The 26,125-nt window shown below is 39.8% G+C and overlaps 1 protein-coding gene across 1 annotated transcript in view; it reads left to right on the forward strand.

The window, feature by feature from the left end:
* The window catches only part of THSD7A (thrombospondin type 1 domain containing 7A), a 479,581-nt gene that overhangs the window by 331,533 nt on the left and 121,923 nt on the right, over nucleotides 1-26,125 (forward strand). The window contains exons 4-7 of the mRNA XM_077268105.1: nucleotides 4,860-5,691; nucleotides 10,795-11,040; nucleotides 11,623-11,804; nucleotides 19,217-19,285. Of these exons, the coding sequence (XP_077124220.1) occupies nucleotides 4,860-5,691; nucleotides 10,795-11,040; nucleotides 11,623-11,804; nucleotides 19,217-19,285 (1,329 nt within the window). The remainder of the gene's footprint in view (nucleotides 1-4,859; nucleotides 5,692-10,794; nucleotides 11,041-11,622; nucleotides 11,805-19,216; nucleotides 19,286-26,125) is intronic.

Below are 26,125 nucleotides of genomic sequence, written 5' to 3' on the forward strand. Positions count from 1 at the left end.
AGCTTAGCACAACAAAAACAAACTGAACAAACCTACAGAACCAGGATTAGTCAGTACCCGAGGAAAAAAAAAAACGTGTCTAGTAAACTGACCTGCATGTGTGTCAACAATCACATTTTTTAATCGTAAGCATAGGCCATCATTATTGCACTCCTAGATAATCCTTTAAAGGCAAAGTCTACCTTTTCAGGACAGTTTTCTTTTTTTAATTTAAAAGCATGCATTTTTGGCTAAAAAAAATCATTTTTGCCATTGGGTTTCATAAAAAATAAAATTTTGCACCGTTTGTCTTCATTAGTTTTTGTGAGACACCGTTGCTGACTGAGAATCCATCCCTGAGTTCATTCTGACAGTTTCTCACAGTTGAGTTTCTAACTCTTTTATCTCTTTTTTTTATCAGCTCCTTTTAGCTGATTTTGACCACCGACCCCCCGATCAAAGCTGAAAGCGCACGGAAGCAAAGAGATTGTATCAGCCAAAAGGTGCAACATTTTTAGTGGAACGCTTTTGCAAAAAAACAGGAAGGAAGGCTACAACAAAAAGTAGCTCACAGTCTGGAGGACTCAAAAAACCCCAGTATTGTATGGTCATCCATTCGACATGCAATACTATATTAGTCCTGTAGTGGGCACTGCAAGAAAAGGCGCAATCTCCGGCAGCTTTACACGCAATGACCGCTAACCATCTGCATTTTCTGCAGCCAGATCAGCGGTAATCAGTCGGCCATCATGTCTTTAATTAGCAAATTGTTTTTTTCAGTGCGAAAAGCCAACAATGCACAAAAGAGCTAAAATGTAGTCAACCTTTGCCAAATTATCCTTCGCCGTGTTCCACAGTCTACGTTCTCCTTTTACGAGCTTAACCCAACGATGACCCAAAATGTTCACATCTGTTTAATTTAATTGGCTTCTCTCGGAATATGAAATCCCCATTATACACAGCGTCCCCTTCCTCCATTATCCCGGCACCGGTGGAGGATTGCGTCTTTCATGCGGAGTTTTTGCAGCGGGAAATCTTCCTTCTACCTGAAAGTAACAATGCTAATTAGACCGTTTCGCCCCAAGGTGCTGACTGGTGATAAGACGAGGTCTCTCACTGTGCTGCCGCCATGTTTGCGGAATTGGGATTGGATTGTGGGTTTCTCCTCTAAGTAGGCCATTTAGGATTTCTGTATTTGCTCTCGGCTGGTGTTCTCAAACAGAGACTTGTGCAATTCTCCGAGCCTCCTTGTGTGCGACTGCGGATAATGCAACTGTGATCTTGTTATTTGCAAGAGGTCGATGAGAGATAAAGCCAAGGTGTAATCTTCCCGGAATAGAAAGTAAATTGCATTTGTATTTTCCATATATTTATTTTGGAGGTGCAGAGAGAATCTATGAAGCTAAGATTTACATGTAATCTGTGCAGAATACTAAAGGAGATATTTTATGGGCTTAATCTATCCTTCCCAGCTGGCTACAGAGCATAAAATGTACAAAATACAACTCACTGCCGCAGTATTATACCTAAAGAAAATAGAGAGGAAAGCAGAATATTATTTCTGATGATTGGGTTCACTGTACTGTGCCGAAATGTAGAGGAAAACTGAAGCAAATTCACTCCGATAAAATATAATTACTGGTTCAAATCTAAATTCTTATCCATTGTTGGCAGTATTATAGTAGTTATATTCTTGTACATAGGAGCAGTATTATAGTAGTTATATTCTTGTATATAGGAGCAGTATTATAGTAGTTATATTCTTGTACATAGGAGCAGTATTATAGTAGTTATATTCTTGTACATAGGAGCAGTATTATAGTAGTTATATTCTTGTATATAGGGACAGTATTATAGTAGTTATATTCTTGTACATAGGAGCAGTATTATAGTAGTTATATTCTTGTACATAGGAGCAGTATTATAGTAGTTATATTCTTGTACATAGGAGCAGTATTATAGTAGTTATATTCTTGTACATAGGAGCAGTATTATAGTAGTTATATTCCTGTACATAGGGGCAGTATTATAGTAGTTATATTCTTGTACATAGGGGGCAGTATTATAGTAGTTATGTTCTTGTACATAGGAGCAGTATTATAGTAGTTATATTCCTGTACATAGGGGCAGTATTATAGTAGTTATATTCTTGTACATAGGAGCAGTATTATAGTAGTTATATTCTTGTACATAGGGGCAGTATTATAGTAGTTATATTCTTGTACACTGGGGGCAGTATTATAGTAGTTATATTCTTGTACATAGGAGCAGTATTATAGTAGTTATATTCTTGTACATAGGAGCAGTATTATAGTAGTTATATTCTTGTACATAGGAGCAGTATTATAGTAGTTATATTCTTGTACACAGGGGGCAGTATTATAGTAGTTATATTCCTGTACATAGGGGCAGTATTATAGTAGTTATATTCTTGTACATAGGGGGCAGTATTATAGTAGTTATGTTCTTGTACATAGGAGCAGTATTATAGTAGTTATATTCCTGTACATAGGGGCAGTATTATAGTAGTTATATTCTTGTACATAGGAGCAGTATTATAGTAGTTATATTCTTGTACATAGGGGCAGTATTATAGTAGTTATATTCTTGTACACTGGGGGCAGTATTATAGTAGTTATATTCTTGTACGTAGGAGCAGTATTATAGTAGTTATATTCTTGTACATAGGAGCAGTATTATAGTAGTTATATTCTTGTACATAGGAGCAGTATTATAGTAGTTATATTCCTGTACATAGGGGCAGTATTATAGTAGTTATATTCTTGTACATAGGGGGCAGTATTATAGTAGTTATGTTCTTGTACATAGGAGCAGTATTATAGTAGTTATATTCCTGTACATAGGGGCAGTATTATAGTAGTTATATTCTTGTACATAGGAGCAGTATTATAGTAGTTATATTCTTGTACATAGGGGCAGTATTATAGTAGTTATATTCTTGTACACTGGGGGCAGTATTATAGTAGTTATAGTCTTGTACATAGGAGCAGTATTATAGTAGTTATAGTCTTGTACATAGGGGCAGTATTATAGTAGTTATATTCTTGTACATAGAGGCAGTATTATATTAGTTATATTCCTGTATATAGGGGCAGTATTATAGTAGTTATATTCCTGTACATAGAGGCAGTATTATATTAGTTATATTCTTGTATATAGGAGCAGTATTATAGTAGTTATATTCTTGTACATAGAGGCAGTATTATAGTAGTTATATTCTTGTATATAGGAGCAGTATTATAGTAGTTATATTCTTGTACATAGGAGCAGTATTATAGTAGTTAAAGTCTTGTACATAGGAGCAGTATTATAGTAGTTATATTCTTGTACATGGGGCAGTATTATAGTAGTTATATTCTTGTACATAGGAGCAGTATTATAGTAGTTATAGTCTTGTACATAGGAGCAGTATTATAGTAGTTATAGTCTTGTACATAGGGGCAGTATTATAGTAGTTATATTCTTGTACATAGAGGCAGTATTATATTAGTTATATTCCTGTATATAGGGGCAGTATTATAGTAGTTATATTCTTGTACATAGAGGCAGTATTATAGTAGTTATATTCTTGTATATAGGAGCAGTATTATAGTAGTTATATTCTTGTACATAGGGGCAGTATTATAGTAGTTATATTCTTGTACATAGAGGCAGTATTATAGTAGCTATATTCTTGTACATAGGAGCAGTATTATAGTAGTTATATTCTTGTACATAGAGGCAGTATTATAGTAGTTATATTCTTGTACATAGGGGCAGTATTATAGTAGTTATATTCTTGTACATGGGGCAGTATTATAGTAGTTATATTCTTGTACATAGGAGCAGTATTATAGTAGTTATAGTCTTGTACATAGGGGCAGTATTATAGTAGTTATAGTCTTGTACATAGGAGCAGTATTATATTAGTTATATTCCTGTACATAGGGGCAGTATTATAGTAGTTATATTCTTGTACATAGGAGCAGTATTATAGTAGTTATATTATTGTACATGTGGCAGTATTATAGTAGTTATATTCTTGTACATAGGGAGCAGTATTATAGTAGTTATATTCTTGTACATGGGGCAGTATTATAGTAGTTATATTCTTGTACATAGGGGCAGTATTATAGTAGTTATATTCTTGTACATAGGAGCAGTATTATAGTAGTTATATTCTTGTACATAGGGACAGTATTATAGTAGTTATATTCTTGTACATAGTGGCAGTATTATAGTAGTTATATTCTTGTACATAGGGACAGTATTATAGTAGTTATATTCTTGTACATAGGAGCAGTATTATAGTAGTTATATTTTTGTACATAGGAGCAGTATTATAGCAGTTATATTCTTGTACATAGGACCAGTATTATAGTAGTTATATTCTTGTACATAGGGGCAGTATTATAGTAGTTATATTCTTGTACATAGCAGCAGTATTATAGCAGTTATATTCTTGTACATAGGAGCAGTATTATAGTAGTTATATTCTTGTACATGTGGCAGTATTATAGTAGTTATATTCTTGTACATAGGAACAGTATTATAGTAGTTATAGTCTTGTACATAGGACTGCAGTAAATTTGCTTCAGGTTGTATGACTCTAGAAAACTTGATGAATCAGGCGAAAACATCAGGAAAATAAAAACCTTGTTCACAACGGTAAACATAAAAACCAAGCAAATTCATAGAACTTAATAAAGATGTAAATTAAAAGTAGAATTTTGTAAAAATGAAAAGAGGCGATCCAGCCCAAAAACAAGGCAAAAACATATTTGAAATGTAATGATAAATTGGGCATCATGGATCGGATTGATGTCATGTCAGTAATTAAATTCACTGCCCTTAATACCTATCTTTGCTTCTCGTTTCAGGTCCATGGGGAAGGTGTATGGGAGATGAATGTGGTCCGGGAGGCATTCAGACAAGGGCGGTCTGGTGCGCTCACACCGAAGGGTGGACGACTCTCCCCACAAATTGCAAACAGACAGACAGACCCGAAAACCAGCAAAACTGTTTTAGAGTTTGTGACTGGCATAAAGAACTGTATGACTGGCAGCTGGGTAGTTGGGACCAGTGTACAGCGGTCACATCAAGGTTATCAGAGAAAACCACAGGATGCACAAAAGGCGAGGAAGGAATTCAGACCAGAGAGGTCGTATGTCTACAGAAAGCCACCGGGACGGTAGCGGATGACAGTATATGCGAATACTTTGAGTCCAAACCCCGGCTAGAACAAGGTTGCCTTATTCCCTGTCCTCAGGATTGTATAATATCAGATTTTTCTCCATGGTCGGACTGTTCGAAAACATGCGGCAATGGATTAAAACACAGGACCCGCTATGTGGTGGCCATGCCCCAGTTTGGTGGCTCGGGATGTCCCAACCTAACGGAATTTCAGGTTTGTCAAGGTTCTCCTTGTGAGGGAGAAGAAAACATGTACAGTCTAAACGTCGGTCCTTGGAGTTCTTGCTCGATACCAATTTCTAGACATGTGAGACAAACCGGGAAAAGGGGGAAAAACAGGGAACGGGCAAAAGAGAGAGAAAAGGCTGTGAAGGACCCAGAGGCTCGAGAGCTAATTAAGAAAAAGAGGAATCGAAACAGGAAAAATCGCCAGGAAAACCGATACTGGGATATACAAATAGGGTATCAAACACGACTGGTGACCTGTATGCACAAGAATGGGAAGACAGCCGCTCTAAGGTAATTTTCTTAAAATTCATGGACATGTAAGCTTGGGTCTTATTGTATCTCTACTGCTGTAATACTGATAGAGGATGTCGTGCTGAGAAATAGTTTGTGATCTGGCGGCCATGTGTAGCCCAATTTTTGTGATAGAAATTACATCCCTTATGGAACGAAATTGGAGGGAATTGGTCAATATCTCACAAAGTGGTTTTCATCTCAATCTCTGTGTGACCTCGCAATCATTCCATTTTAGGATCATGGGGGTCTGAGGATGAAAGAAATGTCGCTGATTATCAGTGAGAGGGGCTGTATTTAGCTGCTTATCTCTATGGGGCGTAGAAGGTGTCTACAGGATACCAAGAAAATGTTCTCATCAAAGCAGTGAGAAAACCACTGAAAGGGGCAAATCTCCCAGGATTTACCCTCTGTATACTGTCAGTGCCCTATATACCGACCAGACCGAAAACAAGCGTCATCGGGACTCGGCGTACGGGGCATGAGTGTGGTGAGAGAAACCATCAGGATAGCAATCAGAAAGAAAGGAGGGAAGGAAAGGGAAAGCAATGATGGGAGGAAGGGAGAATGGGAGGAATTGGGGATGGAGGGAGGGAAAAGAAAGAGAGAGAGAAAACGAGAGAAAGAAAGAGAGAGAGAAAGAAAGAAAGAACGAAAGGAAGAAAGGAAGAAAGAAAGGACGGACGGACGGAAAGAAAGGGAAAGCAATGATGGGAGGAAGGGAGAATGGGAGGAATTGGGGATGGAGGGAGGGAAAAGAAAGAGAGAGAGAAAACGAGAGAAAGAAAGAGAGAGAGAGAAAGAAAGAAAGAACGAAAGGAAGAAAGGAAGAAAGAAAGGACGGACGGACGGAAAGAAAGGGAAAGCAATGATGGGAGGAAGGGAGAATGGGAGGAATTGGGGATGGAGGGAGGGAAAAGAAAGAGAGAGAGAAAACGAGAGAAAGAAAGAAAGAAAGAAAGAAAGAAAGAAAGAAAGAAAGAAAGAAAGAAAGAAAGAAAGAAAGAAAGAAAAAAAGAAAGAACGAAAGGAAGAAAGAAAGAAAGGACGGACGGACGGAAAGAAAGGGAAAGCAATGATGGGAGGAAGGGAGAATGGGAGGAATTGGGGATGGAGGGAGGGAAAACAAAGAGAGAGAGAAAACGAGAGAAAGAAAGAGAGAGAGAAAGAAAGAAAGAACGAAAGGAAGAAAGAAAGGACGGACGGACGGAAAGAAAGGGAAAGCAATGATGGGAGGAAGGGAGAATGGGAGGAATTGGGGATGGAGGGAGGGAAAAGAAAGAGAGAGAGAAAACGAGAGAAAGGGAGAGAGAAAGAGTTAAAAAGAGAAAGAAAGATAGAGAGAAAGAGAGAAAAAGAGAATGAAAGAGAGAGAAAGAGAGAGAAAGAGAGAGAGAAAAAGAGAGAAAGAGAGAGAAAGAAAGAGAGAAAAAAGAGAAAGAAAAAAAAAATAAAGAGAAAAGGAAAGTAAGAAAAAGATCAAGAGAAAAGGAAAGCGCAAGAAAGAAAAAAATAGAGAGAAAGAAAGAAAGTGAAAAAGAAAAAGACATTATGTATAGCAATCATTAAATAAAGGAAAGAAGGAAGTGGAATGTAATGAAGGAAGGAACAGAGTGAGAGTAGAATAAATGAAATAAATAGATGTAAAAAAGAAATGAAGAAAAAGGAAAAAGAAAGAATAGGTATAGTAGATAGTAAGAATGAAGGAAAGAAAATAGATGAAAGAGAAAGAAAGAAAGAGAGAAAGAAAAGGATACATGGAAGAAAGAAAGAGAATAGCAATCCTTAAGAAATAAAGGAGGGAAATGAAAAGGAATGAAGGAATGAAGAAACAAAGGGAGGGAGGGAGGGAGGGTTGAAGGATGGAATGAAAGTAGATGTAAGAAGGAAAAGGAAAGAAATAGATAGATGCAAAGTAAGAAAAGTGAAATGAAAGAGAAAGAAAAACGATGGACATAAAGATTTCTCATTTCGTTTGTGCCCAAATGTTTCATACATTTCCTTGTCGTGATCTCCTACACCAAACACATCAATGTTTCACACCCTATAACATTTTTATCTGTAACTTAAAAATAAAGGCTATAGGAGAGATTTTTAATTCTTAAGTACGGCATAATTATCAATGCATTTTCTACATAAAAGTCGAAAAAAGTCTCATATTCAAGACAGGTCATAAAAATCATGGAATAAATACAAAAATGTCGCAAACCTTTTTTAAGACGAATAAAGTGCAGACTTCTACATTCCCGTGCAGCATTTGATCCCTTGGTCTCCGGCCCTTTTCGGTCCTTGGGATGTGTGCCATGCTTGGTACGTAGTGATGGTGTAACTTGCAGAGTGTGTCACTGACGTTCGGCATATGATGGAGTACCGGACTTGGAGAAGACTAAACATGGAGCAAATTGCAGAATATGTAGATAGAGGCGGCCATCGAGTACATAGTGCGGACGCTGACGTGACTCTTTCCTCATTTCCTCCTGAGACGTACATGGTGGAAATACATTTGTACTGTTCCTCGATGTGATGCGTACTTACTTAAGCAGAGACATTTTCGTTCTGAGATAATTTCTGCCCCGGGAATTATTCACTTTTATTCTCAACATGGAAAATTCTTGATGTTTAGATGAAAGTGGCTGAACGATAAAATTAAATAAAGGGCTAATTAGTTTAATAGGTCCCATGTCAAGAGTAATTAACCAACAATTGGTAATTGGCTAGGCATATCTTCGTAGATTAACATTACTTAGGGAACGGTAACGTAGCAAATTATTGGTATCATTAATCAGATTTCTAACTGGTTGATACTTTGCAGTCCACAGTGTAAGTAATGAGGAATTGGTGTCTAGTGTAGCACACTACACATATATTGAATGTCTGTATATATGGGAAATACATTGGGCTTTTACACTACAGATTTCTTCCAAAAACTGCACCGCCCCTGTGGTTGTATGTGGTATTGCAGCTCACCTTTATTCACCCAAGTGGATCCGAACCTCACGGTAAGGCAACAGGCTGCAGCAGGAGCATTCCTCCAAGAGAATAGGGGGACTCCAAGCAGGTTAAAGAGGTTTTCCACCTTTGGGAAAGTGGACCCCTAATGATTCCAAGAATGTAAAGTAACGAAACCAGAGAGTAGTCAACCTACCCAGGTCCAGTGCCGACTCTCCACCGCTGCTCCAATCTCTGTGTTTTGGCTGCAGCGGTGATGCCATGTTGACAGCTCGTATCACCACTGCAGCTCATCACTTAGCATCACTAAGGATGATAATGTTGATGATCTAGACCCCTTCCGGTTTCTGACTTATCCCTTTGTAAGCTTTCCGGAGAGAGAAAAAAATTTGCTGATGCCCATTTTTCCACCCATGCACCCATTTTCTTTAGCCCATTTTTCCACCCATACACAAACACCTTTGCCTACAGGGACACACAAGGTGCCATCTGATAACCACGCAACCACTATCCAGGACCCCTAAAATGAGCCAAATCCCATTAACTATGGGACACTGAACAGGTATTGATACTGGGCAATGTAACCAGCAGAATTGTGAATGCAGCTCTTGGTGGAGCATAAGATATAAAATACAAAATTTGTAAAGGCAAAATATTTGCACATTTTCAGAATATTTTATACCTAGCAATCATGTAACATAAACACTAACATTTTGCAATGAATTTAAAGGGATAGTTCCCTCCATTTGTAAATGTCATACACAACTGGCCGCAGGCATTACTTTCTGAAGTCTTCCCTGATTTGATCGTCTCATCATTCCTTAATGATAGCACTTAGGTCTTGAGTTCACTCCGAGGTCACCATCACATGGCTGTTACTCTGAAGCATGATGGAGTAATTGTAATTACTAGTGAAGTTGACCTCCCCTAAAGCGCAGTTACAACTATGGCAGATGCCTTCTCTGCTTGCCTTCATGACATTTGACGCCACCAAATTAAAAAGCCATGGACGACAATTTTCCAGAGTGGATGGTAGAGAAGATCCATGTGTTTTACTCCTGATTATAGTGAGGGTCATTTGCTCAGGGGTTGTTCACTACTGTACATACACTGTGAAAGAACTCTGAAGGCTGCAGCCCATCAATGGCTTCTAGTAGTCTCCAGTGTTCAAGTGACAAAAACAATGTCACTGCCCCCAGAGCAGAGAGTGGAGTGACATCTGTCCAGGCGTTAAGTGTAACGAGAGGGGTGGAAACAGTGCCATGGTCCGAGGAGAGCCTGCAGAACATCTAGTGTGTAGGGGAACTTTCCTACTCTCCCTCGACAGATGATGGAAGGAACGCCCAATCTTTTTGTTGTCTTGCGCGATAAGTGGAAGTTGTTTTGCAGCGATTTACTTTCTTCTGAGCAAAATGTTCATTCATATGAGAGGTTTGGAAAGATATCTATCGGCTAGATGAGCATTTGGTCAACTCTCAACGATTAGCCTCCAAATCTCCACCAGTCTTGATCCAGCGATGACTTCTGCACAGTGAAGTCCTGATTATCAATTACTACTGTCAAGTACAACCAAGAAAACTTTCATAAGTTGGATTGATAGTTTTTTAAGTATTCAAAATAATAATTTCATGAAGATAGCGGAGCAATGTGCATGTATGAGGGCGCAAGGCGTCCATTCAGCTCCACTCTGTACCACTGCTATACAGTGCTCACTAAGTGTATATAATGGTATTACTCTACCCCTCCAAAAGGAGACTAGCTTGAAGATCCTAAAATAGAAACTCTGAGGCTTGGAAAGGTAGAGCCCCATAGAGGTTTGAGGATACCCTGCTTTGGCCACTCGTAAACACCGTGGCTTCTCACGACAAACCAGGGATTTTCAGAGATTAATGAGCCAGGAAGTTAGAATTGTACACGAGGATTACGGTCATGAATATTCTTTCTTCGCCGATCAGCGTTGGCAGTGTAAAGTAGAACGAGCCCCCAAGGCTTTACGACTGACCCAAACTAAAGTGTGTAACAATACGAGAAGTTTCTTTTGTGATTATGGAATAGGACACCACAATAGAATGTGCCATATTTTTAAATATATTGAAATACAACAAATATCTTAACATTTCATCCCATATTAACAATGTCTAATATCATCTACAGCTTCTGTGAGCAGGAGAAGTTGCCGATCACTTTCCAAGCCTGTGTGGTCGATAAAGACTGTCAGTTATCCGACTGGTCAGAATGGAATTCTTGCTCTACGGATTGTAGCTCCTCTCCTCCCAGTGGCCATCGGACTAGGAAAAGGACCATCAAACAGCTGCCGGTTGGCCTAGGGGAAGAATGTCCAGAGCTGGACGAGACAGAATCATGTAATCCTCCTGCAGAAGGATTACAGGCATGCATCAAGTAAGTATGGCCATGAGCTTCTAGAATGGTTTCTTTGTATATTGCTTTCTTTTTATTATTGTATCCTGTACCCTCAATTTTATGATCCCTGTCCTGTAATTGCCTAAAAATGACCTTGTTATTGTCCTATGGAAAAAAAACCTATTTTTCAGGTGACCTTCTACACTCTGGGGGACATGTAGACGACTTTCTGATCTTTTTTTCATTCCATTTTTTATGTGAAGTAACTAAAAAAAAAAGAAATTCATTGAATTGGATTTTCTGATTTTCAGAATTCAACATATTGTATGCATATGTATGATTTTTTTACTAGTTTTTTAATATTTTGGGAATAGGGGGATAATTTGAATTTGTATATTGTTTGAAACTTTGATACACTGTGTACATATATATATTTTTTTATAAATATTTTTAACCTTTATGCTACAATTTTTATTAGTGAACCTATCAGAATTCATGGTTCCGACTTGGGAAAAATAACATTCTAAAATATAAAATAATGCAAAATTTGTATTTGGATTTTATAAAGATATTCTTTATAAACCTTGTAATAAAGATTTGGTCTGTATTTAATGCACCTAGGTATGCATGGAGATCCACAGAATGGACAGAATGTCGGGTTGATCCCCTCCTTAATCAGCAGGACAAGAGACGGGCAAACCACACGGCGCTGTGTGGCGGAGGGGTTCAGACACGTGAAACCTACTGTGTACAAGCCAATGAAAATCTTATGTCCTACCTTAACACAGTAAAGGACAAGGAAGGTGAGTGGACTTTTTCTATCATAGAATACAGAGGCATCTACCATTTATTTTTTATAATCATTAATACCATTGGATTAAACCTGGCGAAATCCAATTGGCAAAAAAACAAAATGTTGTCCCATCTTACTTCTGGAACCAAAAAGTCATCAGACTTCCTCTCATATAGTAGAGCTCAAAGCTCCTTCCATGGGCATGACTACCTCTCCAAAAGCTCTCAACCGGTTGGGATTCCTTAACATCTGTAAAGGAACTTCCATGTTTCCAAAATGTAATGCACAGGGGCAATCAGTATATACATTAACCATATAGAGACTTCCAACAACCACAAGGCAGAGTGAAAAGGAAGAAGTGTAGATCGTGAAGGTGGAGGAGACAAGAGATGAGCACCATGTCCTTGGCCACTATCATAGGATTCGTAGCTGGGTTGACCAAATACATAGTCACCTCTACGTTCCTTGAAGGTGTTGTCTCAACAAGACAACTCCTTTTCTTATGCCCTATGAACATCATAGGATCCCTCTATTTACCCAAATGGCGTGCCAATGCAAAGAACAGCTCTCGTTCTGGTGGGTCAAACATGGTGGACCATTTCTTCAAATGTATGTATGGCTGGTTGCAATGTTTCCAGCAATTTCAGGAGCCCAGACCATGACAATTCATTGCTTTCAGTCAAAAAAGGGTTTCTCTTGAAAAGGCAACCATTTTAACCACTGAAATAATTGATAATAGCCACATGGAGAAGCAAAAATCGTTACATCTTGTAGGTTTTGCCGCCTCTAAATGATCAGATTCCAACATATCCATAGAGGGCCACTTTGTTACTGTTCCTAATGGATTCCAATAAGTCTACAGTAAGTTTACATTTCTCTATTTTTTTTCCATCCAAGCAATAAAAATTTGATGCAAGTGGACTTAACCAAATCCTACCAATGGAGCAAAAATCCCATTAATATCAGTATAGGCAAAAATAGACGTTACGTTTACACCATTTTATTATTCATTTATTCTTCTATGTTTTTCTCTTTTTTTTTCTCCAGGGTTTTCTTGGCTTTAAAGGGGTTAGAACATGGCTGTATTTTAGGTTTGAGTGTAATCCGTAAAAAAATGGAATCAATGTTATTCAATGGGGCAGTGCGGATGACGAGTGAATTTTTTCACTAGCCGTCCTGTGTGTGAATAAATGGCAGCCAGCACGTTTCTTCCATAAATCGGATGAGACTCGGACATTCAAGTCCATGGATGCGCAAAAAAATGTGAATTCCATACGGGGCCACAGTTTAGCGTCATATTTTTACGGACACATTGCAATTCTGTAACATAGGAAACAGTAAATGGTCTTGTAAATTATGAATAGCTGCTGCTGTAAAAAGACGGATTGTACACGGACGACAAGTGAGAAATAAATTATCCAAGCCTTAGGTTATGTCCACACGTTGCACTTTTGCTGCGTTTTTTTCCGCTGTCAAAACCTGCCCTCTTGTCTGTAAAGAAGCTACTTATAAAGTGCAGGTTTTGCTGAGTTTTTGCTGCTTTTTTGTTGCCTCTTGTTCATGTTGATCAAGTTTAGTGCCCCCCCAAAAAACCTGATTTAACTTCCATAGAATTTTTCACCACAAATGCAGCAAATACTGACACCTGCGTTTTTGCATTTGTCCATTGTTTCCTATGGGTGAAGAAACGCTGCAAATAAGCAGGAAAAAGCGCTAAAAGAAGTGACATGCTGCAGTTTGCAAAAACGCCAATCAGTCAGAACAAAAATGACTGCATGAGATTTCTGAAATCTCGTAGACTTTGCTGGTACTATAAGGTGCAGCATTAAAATTTGCATTAAAAAAATCTGCAAAAAAAGCAATGTATGAAGGTAGCCTAAGGCTGAATTTACACGTGTCAGATTATTCACAAAAGTTTATACCACTGAAACTCAGTTCCATCCATGTGAATAGGTTTGTTTTTATAGCGAGGGCATCGATTGCTGCATGTCCCATTTAGATGAATTGAAAACTCGGAAAATCGCCCAAAATTACTGCTAAAAAAATCTGCCGCGGATGTGAATATGTCCTAAGATGAATATGAGTAAAAATTATGGAGAAAGGGATGCTGAAAGCTACTGATGTCATTCACCACCTCACTACCTGATTATCCCACTTCACTTGGCATACCATGTAATTAAACAAGTTTAATAGTGACCGAATACTACAATACTGATCATTAATGAAAAAACATAATACTAATATTACCATAAGTTCCATTATACACAGGAGCTCTGTACATAGTATATAGTGTCAATACACGTAAGACAGTGATCACCAGTACCACCAGTAACTATATACAGTAAGCTCTGTATATAGTATCAGTGTACAGGTAATACAGTGATCACTGGTGACATTATACACAGGAGCTCTGTATATAGTGTCAGTGTACAGGTAATGCAAGGATCACTAGTGACATTATACACATGAGCTCTGTATATAGTGTCAGTGTACAGGTAATGCAAGGATCACTAGTGACATTATATACAGGAGCTCTGTATATAGTGTCAGTGTACAGATAATACAGTGATCACCGGTGACATTATACACAGGAGCTCTGTATATAGTGTCAGTGTACAGATAATACAGTGATCACCGGTGACATTATACACATGAGCTCTGTATATAGTGTCAGTGTACAGGTAATACAGTGATCACCGGTGACATTATACACAGGAGCTCTGTATATAGTATCAGTGTACAGGAAATACAGTGATCACCGGTGACATTATACACAGGAGCTCTGTATATAGTGTCAGTGTACAGGAAATACAGTGATCACCGGTGACATTATACACAGGAGCTCTGTATATAGTGTCAGTGTACAGATAATACAGTGATCACCGGTGACATTATACACAGGAGCTCTGTATATAGTGTCAGTGTACAGGTAATGCAAGGATCACTAGTGACATTATACACAGGAGCTCTGTCAGTGTACAGGTAACAGTGATCACCGGTGACATTATACACAGGAGCTCTGTATATACAATCAGTGTATAGGTAATACAGTGATCACCAGTGACATTATACAAAGGAGCCCTGTATATAGTGTCAGTTTACAGGTAATACAGGGACCACTAGTTGCATTATACACAGGACCTCTCTATATAGAGTACAGGTAATACAGGAATCACGAGTGACATTATACACAGGAGCCTTGTATATAGTGTCAGTGTACAGGTAATACAGAGATCATGAGTGACATTATGCACAGGAGCTCTGTATATAGTGTATAATGTACAGGTAATACAGGGATCACCAGTGACATTATACACTCCATTCTGCCCCCATTTCTCTCCATACTGCTTTCCATACTGCCCCTTTGTCTCTCCATTCTGCCCCATGTCTATCCATACTGCCACTTTGTCTCTCCATTCTGCCCCCATGTCTCTCCATCCTGACCCTATGTCTCTCCATATATACTACCCCAAACGTGCGGCTTTACAAAAAAAAAGTGAAAAGAAAAAAGTTTCCGCACCCCGGGCCATGGTCCAGTGGTGTCCATTTCCCAATTCATCTGAGATGTGGATGCACCGGCGTACGGCGGAGACATACGCTGACAACGTGCGCACTGACATCAGCTGCCGACCTGTGATTGGCTGGCAGCTGTTAACTGTTGCCGTGTGGGAAGCCTTCCCGCACGGCACTATAGATTTTAGCTGAAACGGCAGAATCCTGCCACTATGGCCCGGTGAGCAGAAGAGAGGGAGCCCCATCCGGGTTCCCTCTACTCCCTGGGCCCCAAACACTAGTAACAGCAATAATGCCCTGATGGTGGCACTTGTCAGACCCCCAACCCAGTTGTCACCAACTTATCACCTATCCTGTGAAAAGACGAGAACTTGTCAACCCCTTTAAGGGGACCTATGTGTAAGTGACTCATAAATGACACCCGGCCAGTCTTCCTATCACATATCTGTCTGACCATGAATTTATTAAACTAGAAAAAAGCCCTTTAAAACCTATTAATATTAAATGCCTATAATATTAAATTTATTGCCTGTTTTATAGAGCCCCAAATGTAAACAGGAACCCTACATTGCACATTTATGTCTCACCGTCCCCTATATTGTAACCATTATTTATAAAAAAAAAATCATATATTGAACAGTGAAAGCAAAATTACAGCTCACCGCTTCTCTGTTCAGGCAGCAGAATAGACGTGCGAAAGCGTGAGTCTCTGCATGGTAATGTCTGCATAATTATGTACATTTTCATCAAATAATGCTTTGATCAATCACCCGGCACCAGCACTTCCACGACTGATTTCCCCACACTCAATCATAGGAAAAAAATGCATATATTTTACAATTATGTCGTTTTATAGATTTTAGACTAAATTTTACTCAAATTTAAATATTGGAAAAAATATGATGTAATATGGAAATTAGCAAATTTCATCCAGGTGTCTAAGAAATTATTATTTTTTCTCTACTAATAGATTATCTTCGTTAAAAGAATACACATTTCTAATATCGTATTAGAGAATTTTGATCCCAAATTTAGACCCTTTCCCTTCATTTTTTTTTTCAGAGCAGAGAGTGGATACAAAGAGGTTGTCTCTCTGGAGGACCCAAAACATCTATGATATACACAGTCAATCTATTATTTGTAATGAGTCTGATGTAATACTTTTTCTCACCTGCGGTGGTGCTGCAGCAAAGATAACAGGATCCTGTTCAGATTACAGTTGATCGTTGAGATTTCCAGCTAGAGAACAGGCTGTCATCACTCATCAGCTAATGTTTTTACTGAATCTCTTAGGAGCAAATGTGTGGTTCCAAAGTCACTTCCTGACCAGGGTGTCTAGTGGACCTTTGGGTTTCATGTCCATAACTATGTGAGAGCAAAAGTTGCACTGGAGGGTCCTGTGATATTCTACTAAGTCAGTCTGAACCTTCACAGATTCATTTGAAGCCCATGAGATCCTTGCATGCTCCACCATGGAGAGTCTAAGAGCTAACGTTTCTCCTTATGGAGAGTGACGCGCCTAACAAGAGGCCTTGAACTCTAATGCTGCATATTGGAAGTAGCAATCCTAAAAGCCAATATTCACCCCTTAACAAGACATAGCACTCTCCATATGGAGAAACATTACCCCTCAGACACAAGTCAGAGGCATCTCATGCAGTTAAATCAGATCTGATGCTTTGCACTAATGAGGGGCAACACCCAGAAACACGTGTCTGAAAATTGAGATTCTGGTTTGGCTTTTATCCTAAATAATGTGGCAAGGCTCGTTAAAGGGTCAATAATGACTTTTAGGATTGCTACCTTCATTAGGTGGCACTAGACTTCAAGTCCTCTCCTTCTCTGAAGAGGCAATTTCCACCATAGAGAGTATTACATATGCGATGGCGCCATGAAGACAAGTAGACCTGTACAGGATAAATTCTCAATGAGAAGCCTAAAACGATTTGCTATGGTTCTTCAACTTGAAGAAGACCTCCATGGTCAGGCTTTACACAGGATACTCTGCTTAGCATAGTCTAAAGCCACCCATATACATTTCATGGCCGTTGGCTGGAAGTTGCTTTGGCTGATTATTCGGTTGATAGTTATGTCAGCCAGCACTTGTCCAAGCGCTCCTGTGTTCTCTATGATAAAGCTGCCAACTATCACATCTTTTTATCTCCAGGACAACATATCGGCCACCTTCTTATCTCCAGGACAACAATGCAATCAGCAGTCCAAAATCAGACATGTGCGATTAACATCTTTCCCGGTCATCACTTGACCGTCACCCCCATACACTGTCAGCCGAACCCATCAATATCAGCTTGTTCAGATCACATTAATCTAAAGCAGGGGTGAGGAATCTTTTTTTCTGCCAAGGGCCATTTGGATATTTATGCCATCCTTCGGGGGCCGTACAAACTTCGCCCACAAAGTGCATCCTGATTCTGGCACTGGTGTCAGGACATAATCTTGCATTGCATGCCCTTCAATGTTCAGTAGTGAACACTGCATGTGTGTGCTAACAGAGAAAGAAGAAATTAATGAGATGGTTGTAATCAAAATACACCTCCCTGCCCAAGAATGCGATCCCTGAGAATCTGCTTGGGGGCCTGATATAAAAGGTCATTGAGGGCCATAAATGGCCTGGGGTTCCCCACCTCTGGTCTAAAGTGTAAGGATGCCTTGAGTAGTTTTCACCCTTTTTTCCTTATACAGAGACCTTGTCCTTGTGTAGGGGTCTTCAGGTTGTGTTTGCGGAGAAGCTTCTGACCGGTGTGGTGATGAGGTTAAATCCAGGGAATCAAAAACAAGGGTCCAAATCAAAACTAAAAGCAAAATCAAGGATAAGTTACTGAAAGTTGAGGAGGTCAGGCAGAATAAACTAACATCGAGTAGCAAGACTGTCCAATGTGAAACCAGAATGGGAACCTGGAGATTCTCCAATAGAATGAACATTCAAATAGAGAATGAAGACGGCGCCTCATGATCTTTTTCAATCACGTAGATCGAAACATCACCACAGAGGGCAGAATAAAGGAACTGCGATTTTTCACCAACGTATGAGGCGCTGTCTTCATTCTCTTTTTGAATGTTTGGATATTTTCCGGGAAGGACTCTCTGGAATTGACATGCGCCTCTCTTGTGGGTAATAGTTAATTCTTTATTTGCTATGAGGTGCTGTGAATTGTTTATTCTCCAATAGAATGGTCATGGAGAAAACCGGGTCAGTACAATCGAATAAGCAGACTAGGGTAGTATATCATATACAATAGCTGGCACAGACAAAGACAGCTGAAAAGCTTAAATAGGGTGCTGTCCGCCAAACCTGCCTGAGAGCGGTCCACTAATAGGTTCACATGGTCAACCAAAAGTACCTCTGAACATCCTAGCTGGACACCCAGGGGCAAAGTGCGTGCGCCGACCAACATTTGAGCCAGGCTGAAAGATGCAATCAATGCTGAAGTGCAGACCGGTAAGTATACGATACTAGTGATAAATGGATAAGAACAAGAAGCTCTGTCGAAGAGGAAGGTTGGTGGGAAAAGTTTCTGTCTAGACTCGTTAACAAAATATTTGCTTTGGAGAGTCATTATTCATTCCGTTATTGGGAAATGTATGTTGCGTCCCTTGAGGGATCCCGCCATAGCATTCTGGGATGATCAACACAAACGATATTGTTTGCTAATTAATAAAGTATGAGCTAGTTTTCCTGCTTGAATGTTAGATGAGGTGATGGCAGCTCTTACGAGGACATGGGCTTAATGAGAAAATAGATGAAAGAAGACTGGTACTTTGTAACTTAGTCAAGTAACTTCTGGAAGAGTTTGCATTTCATTAGGCTTTGAAAAATCCAAAGTAATATATTAAACAAGTAGTTTTTATTTATTTTTTTTTGCTTATTTACTTATTTTTTTATTTCAGACGCCCACGCTTATGGCACATCAAAGTCCAGCGAGGCACCTTTACTGTCAATTACTTTCGAAATCACAGGTGAGTTGAAAGCATGGTTAATCTTTGAGTATGGTTTTCCTTTGGTTCCAAACATATTGGATTGGGCGATGGTGGCACCTTATAGTAGCAAACAAAGAGCTCGTAGAGAGCTACAATGTCCCAGAATTTCTCTGATGGAAGGTTAAGAGTTAACTCAAGATATTCTTAATTTATATTGTGGTGAGATCTTTACTGAGGATGTTCTTATCTTATCTTCTTATGATTGCTACTTCCAATAGATAACACTAGAGGTCTAGTCCTCTTCCTCTCTGAAGAGACAATTTGCATATTTCCCAGAGGAGCATTGCGGCTATAAGTCTCCTCATCTCGGCATGCTTAGCATGTAAATCTCCGCAAGTAGAAATGATACTTCTTGGATACTGTTTATATGTCAGGTAATGGGGATTTCTGACACTGTGTATGTGAGTACTCTCTAGTTGACACTATGGGGAACGCTCTGGTTTTCACTGTTTATAGGGACACTCTTTGGATGACACTGTTTATGGGGACGCTCTCTGTTTGACATTGTTTATGGGCGCACTCTAAATCTTTTTATGAATCTTTCCGAATCTGCTTATGGAGGAACTGTCTGGTTTACACTGTTTATATGGGCACTTGATATCAGTTTATGATACTGTTTATGGGGGGCACTCACTGATTGACACTGCCTGTGGCAGTCCTCTCTTTTTTGCCCTGTTTATAGGGGTACCTAATACCTGTTTATTGTATGTTCTGACATGGGGGGTCAGTGTTTGGACAACACTGTTTGTAGGAACATCACATCTAATCTATGGGTCTATTCTATACTTTGTATTGGGGCACTGTCTTTACAACAATGAGTATAGGACTCTCAATATCTGTTTTTGGGGCTTTCCAACGCTGTTTATGGGAGTACTCTTGTTGACATCGAGGGGCATTTTCTGGGTGACACTGTTTATGGTGGAACTCTTTAGTTAACAGTTTTTAGGTGGTGACACTCTTTGATTAACACTCTTGATTTATTCTCCGATTGACACTGTTTATGGGGGCACTCAATACCTGTTTATGGGGCTTTCTGTCACTCTTTTGGGGGGTACTTTCTGGATGACACTGCTTTTCTTTGTGTGCCATATTTGTTGTCTTGCTTTTTTTTGGCTCTTTTTAATGAGGTAGTGTCTGGATGTTTAGGTGGGTATCTCATTATCCACTTATAGGCAGTTTTGGTGTCATTTTTCTCTGGTTGACACTATTTATGGGGGCACACATTTCTGGGGCACTTACGCTCTAAATTTGGAGGATGGACATGGCCGGCCAGATTTATGTCCGTGTAGAGTTTCTATGAAAATTCCTCTATGAAAAGCCACAAATAATATATTGCTGAACTCTGTGACATACGTAGCTCTGCATTATCAGTTTGAACACTACGGTAAAGCTACGCTGTCATAATTGTGCTATGTACTAGGATCATACTATCATTTTAATATAAAGATGATTATTTTCGCCTGACATTGAGCCCCTCCGTGTATCTTACATTAACACTTCTGCCATAAATGTTTCAGAAGGTTAAGCCATTATATATTGATTTCCAGGCAGTGACGGATTAAAGGGTTTATGCTAATCTCAGACTGCATTATGTTAATAGAGATTTAAAAATGTATTACGCATATTTTCACTGATGTAGTCGCTAAATATCACCCCTCCCCCGGATGCCGGCGTATCCTCTCCCATACTTACTTACAGTTGCCCATCTATAAAGGACGGACGAGCTGTGTAATATTTCACTAGAATAAGCACGCGGAGGATTGTTCCTAGAAATGGTTCTATTAAAATGAATTATAAGGAATAAAATAAGCAGTTACAGCAGACGCGGACGCGATGTCGAGGATGCTCGTCGTAAAAAATCCCTCGGAGATTCCAAGTAATAAATGGGGCAATCGCTCTTCTACTTCTTGAATTTTCCTAAGGGTCTAAAAACAATTTACAGAGAGAGAACGATTCTGTAGACACATAGGAAAACTGTCGTAAAATGAGCCGGCAGCTGTCTGCTACTGAGAGTGAAAGTGGGGAGGAAATAACTGATTTTTCAGAGTTTTTAAAAATGTTTTGTTACATTTTGTAAACAATTTCTTTTATACAATTTCATCATCAAATGTTTCTACAATTTTATAAACTTTTATTCGTTAATATTTTATGAGCAATTCATAGTTTTCAAGGTGGAAGGTACACCTAAGTCCATCAAGGTCAACCTATAACCTAACATGTTGATCCACAGGAAGGCAAAAACCTCAAGAGGCAAAAGCTAATAGCTCCATATTAGGGGAACAATTCTTTAATGACTCCACTAGGAAATCAGACTAGTTCCGCAGATCAACGTCCCATCACAGAATCTAGTGCCCAGAACCTGTAATATTATATTATCAAAAAAGTAGTAATGAATCAACCATTACAACATAATGTGACAGAGAGTTTACTAGTCTCACTGCTCTTACAGTAAAGAATCCATAGTCTCACTGCTCTTACAGTAAAGAATCCATAGTCTCACTGCTCTTACAGTAAAGAATCCATAGTCTCACTGCTCTTACAGTAAATAATCCATAGTCTCACTGCTCTTACAGTAAATAATCCATAGTCTCACTGCTCTTACAGTAAAGAATCCATAGTCTCACTGCTCTTACAGTAAAGAATCCATAGTCTCACTATTCTTACAGTAAAGAATCCATAGTCTCACTGCTCTTACAGTAAAGAATCCATAGTCTCACTGCTCTTACAGTAAATAATCCATAGTCTCACTGCTCTTACAGTAAATAATCCATAGTCTCACTGCTCTTACAGTAAAGAATCCATAGTCTCACTGCTCTTACAGTAAAGAATCCATAGTCTCACTATTCTTACAGTAAAGAATCCATAGTCTCAATGCTCTTACAGTAAAGAATCCATAGTCTCACTGCTCTTACAGTATAAAGAATCCATAGTCTCACTGCTCTTACAGTAAAGAATCCATAGTCTCACTATTCTTACAGTAAAGAATTCATAGTATCAGTGCTCTAGCAGTAAGGAATCCATAGTATCACTGCTCTTACAATAAATAATCCATAGTCTCACTATTCTTACAGTAAAGAATCCATAGTATCAGTGCTCTAGCAGTAAGGAGTCCATAGTCTCACTGCTCTTACAGTAAAGAATCCATAGTATCACTGCTCTAGCAGTAAGAAATCCATAGTATCACTGCTCTTACAGTAAAGAACCCATAGTCTCACTATTCTTACAGTAAAGAATCCATAGTATCACTTCTCTTACAGTAAAGAATTAATAGTATCAGAGCTCTTACAGTATAGAATCCATAGTCTCACTATTCTTACAGTAAATAATCCATAGTATCACTGCTCTTACAGTAAAGAATCCATAGTCTCACTGCTCTTACAGTAAAGAATATGCATCTGTGATTATGATGGAGCCCGCTGGTGGCTGCTGGTTGTTTTACACAGGAGATACCCACCAGTAACTGCTGTGATTGTTCTTAACATTGATCATTGCAGTTTAACCCTTTAGATTCCATAGTGCACAACAACCACAGCATCTAAGCGGTTATATGGATGACTCTCTCTCACCTCTGTGGGACTGTTGCGACAAGAGAGCTCAATAGAGTTTTTTAATGGCAGCTGGGTTCCAGGGGGGACACAAATTTTCCTAGGTATTCCCATGATTTCTGATCATGATCTTTACGCCCTAAAATTATATTTGTCTGGTACTGCTAGTTGGTCACTATATTATTTGAGTGCTGTATGACGGTATTCATTTTGTGCAATACTTCTATATTGTCATTGCTTTCTCCTGCATGGATATTTAGGCATCTGTATGGAACTATTCATCATATGACCATATTCGGCCCATGCGGTATTTCACACTTGGTCACTGTATGTTTATTTGTACACTGTATGGCAGTAATCTGTATGGGAGATGCGATCAGGAGGCGCCACATGGAGGACTATCTAACATAACTGTGATGTCTGTGACTCGCAGGAGTAGTTTGAGCACAATGGCGGTATTATTTATGAAACGGCCCAACCCAATGCAAGATAGACGCATCGTACGGAGATGAACTGTATCCAGAAAATATCTCCACGGATGATCCTTAACCTTCTAAGTGCTCCACTAGATGTTGCCAGGAACTTCCACTCACTTCATAGAGGACACTTATACGGGGAGAGAACTTGTAATATTGGTAATTTAATACCACGCGGCACATCTCCTCTCACCGTAAGTGGCCGCTATTATCTTCTCTGATGATGTTTTCTGAGGGTAATTTCAGACTTTCTATATTAAGTTCTTTGAATGACGGCAGTAAGAGGATTGTGACCTTCAGACCTCGTCCCTCACTATTCTCCGCCATAATGACTGGCAGCGAGTTTATTATACAGATAATCCAAGTAATTAACTGAATACGAGATGAGGATGAGAATAAAATCCCCACAGATGAATGTCAGAGAAAATAGCTATCAGTATTCACATTCTATTTATTTATCATCTATTTATCTATCTATCCATCTATCTATCTACTATCTCTCTATTATCTATCTATCTATCTATCTGTTATCTATCATCTATCTATTATCTATCTATTATCTATCTATCTACTATCTCTCTATTATCTATCTATCATGTATCTATCTATCTATTATCTATCATCTATATATTATCTATCTATCTATCTATCTATCTATCTATCTATCTATCTATCTATCTATCTATCTATCTATCTATCCTCTTTTTCTACACATTTTCCTCCGGATGATAATACCAGCACCCGTCTCCAGCGTTGTGCTATGACTACAGACTGTACAGTACCATTTGTGTCTGATGGAACAATCCGTGTCTTCCTCGCTGATCGTCCTCCTCCTCGCCGCCCTCTTAGATTACTATGCAAATAACCTGCGCCGCTTACATGACTTGATTGACAAGCGACATCTGCCCATATATTACACAGCTCACAGGAGAGCTCCGCCGGCCCCACGTAACCTTGTGAATATCCCACAGTCACTTTCTGTCTCTTTCTTGTTGTGAAGTAAAGAAAACCCTGCATTTTTTTCTTCCGCTTCAATATAAATAACATTTTAGATTCTGCGCTTTAGAAATCAATGGAAATATTACAAAGCATTTTCTGGAGGATGTATAAATGACTCGTGTCTCCAGGGTTAGCCTGTCAGAATTTTTTTTTTCCCCCACCCAAAGCTTCACCTGTTCCCAACTGTTCTCTTACTGCAGAAATTCAGGTCACACTATCCATGTCTTACCCCCACCGTATGTGGCCTGATAGACATCCCTGGGGACAAGGAATGATACCTCAAAGCCTGTCCTCAATGATGTCAATCAGGCTATATCGGTCAGGACAGCGTGACCTGAATCTGCAATATCTAGATGTCCTTGAGTGGATTGGTGTAAAAGGCATATACCGCAAGCTGGCATTAAAGGGCTTGTCCAGGAGTTAGATATTGATGAATTGTACTCAGGATGGGGTAATGTGCAGAGCTGGAACAGCACAGCCCCACATACAGTACAGTGCACAGAGCTAGAACAGCACAGCCCCATACACAGCACATTGTACAGAGCTGGAACAGCACAGCCCCATACACAGCACAATGTACAGAGCTGGAACAGCACAGCCCCATACACAGTACAGTGCACAGAGCTGGAACAGAACAGCCCCATACACAGCACATTGTACAGAGCTGGAACAGCACAGCCCCATACACAGTACAGTGCACAGAGCTGGAACAGAACAGCCCCACACACAGAACATTGTACAGAGCTGGAACAGCACAGCCCCATATACAATACAGTGCACAGAGCTGGAACAGCACAGCCCCATACACAGTACATTGCACAGAGCTGGAACAGCACAGCCCCATATACAGTACTGTGTACAGAGCTGGAACAGCACAGCCCCATACACAGTACAGTGTACAGAGCTGGAACAGCACAGCCCCATATACAGTACAGTGTACAGAGCTGGAACAGCACAGCCCCATACACAGTACATTGCACAGAGCTGGAACAGCACAGCCCCATACACAGTACTGTGTACAGAGCTGGAACAGCACAGCCCCATACACAGTACAGTGTACAGAGATGGAACAGCACAGCACCATACACAGTACAGTGCACAGAGCTGGAACAGCACAGCCCCATACACAGTACAGTGTACAAAGCTGGAACAGCACAACACCATACACAGTACAGTGTACAGAGCTGGAACAGCACAGCCCCATGCACAGTGCAGTGTACAGAGCTGAAACAGCACAGCCCCATACACAGTACAGTGCACAGAGCTGGAACAACACAGCCCCATACACAGTGCAGTGTGCAGAGCTGGAACAGCACAGCCCCATACACAGCACAGTGTACAGAGCTGGAACAGCACAGCCCCATACACAGTACATTGCACAGAGCTGGAACAGCACAGCCCCATATACAGTACAGTGTACAGAGCTGGAACTGCACAGCCCCATACACAGTATAGTGTACAGAGCTGGAACAGCACAGCCCCATATACAGTAAAGTGTACAGAGCTGGAACAGCGCAACCCCATATACAGTGCAGTGTACAGAGCTGGAACAGCACAGCCCCATACACAGTATAGTGTACAGAGCTGGAACAGCACAGCACCATACACAGTACACTGTACAGAACTGGAACAGCACAGCCCCATACACAGTACACTGTACAGAGCTGGAACAGCACAGCCCCATACATATCACAGTGTACAGAGCTGGAACAGCACAGCCCCGTACACAGTACAGTGTACAGCGCTGGAACAGCACAGCCCCATACACAGGACAGTGTACAGAGCTAGAAAAGCACAGC

This window comes from Ranitomeya variabilis, chromosome 6 (assembly GCF_051348905.1).
Source record: "Ranitomeya variabilis isolate aRanVar5 chromosome 6, aRanVar5.hap1, whole genome shotgun sequence".
Classification (NCBI taxonomy): Eukaryota; Metazoa; Chordata; class Amphibia; order Anura; family Dendrobatidae; genus Ranitomeya; species Ranitomeya variabilis.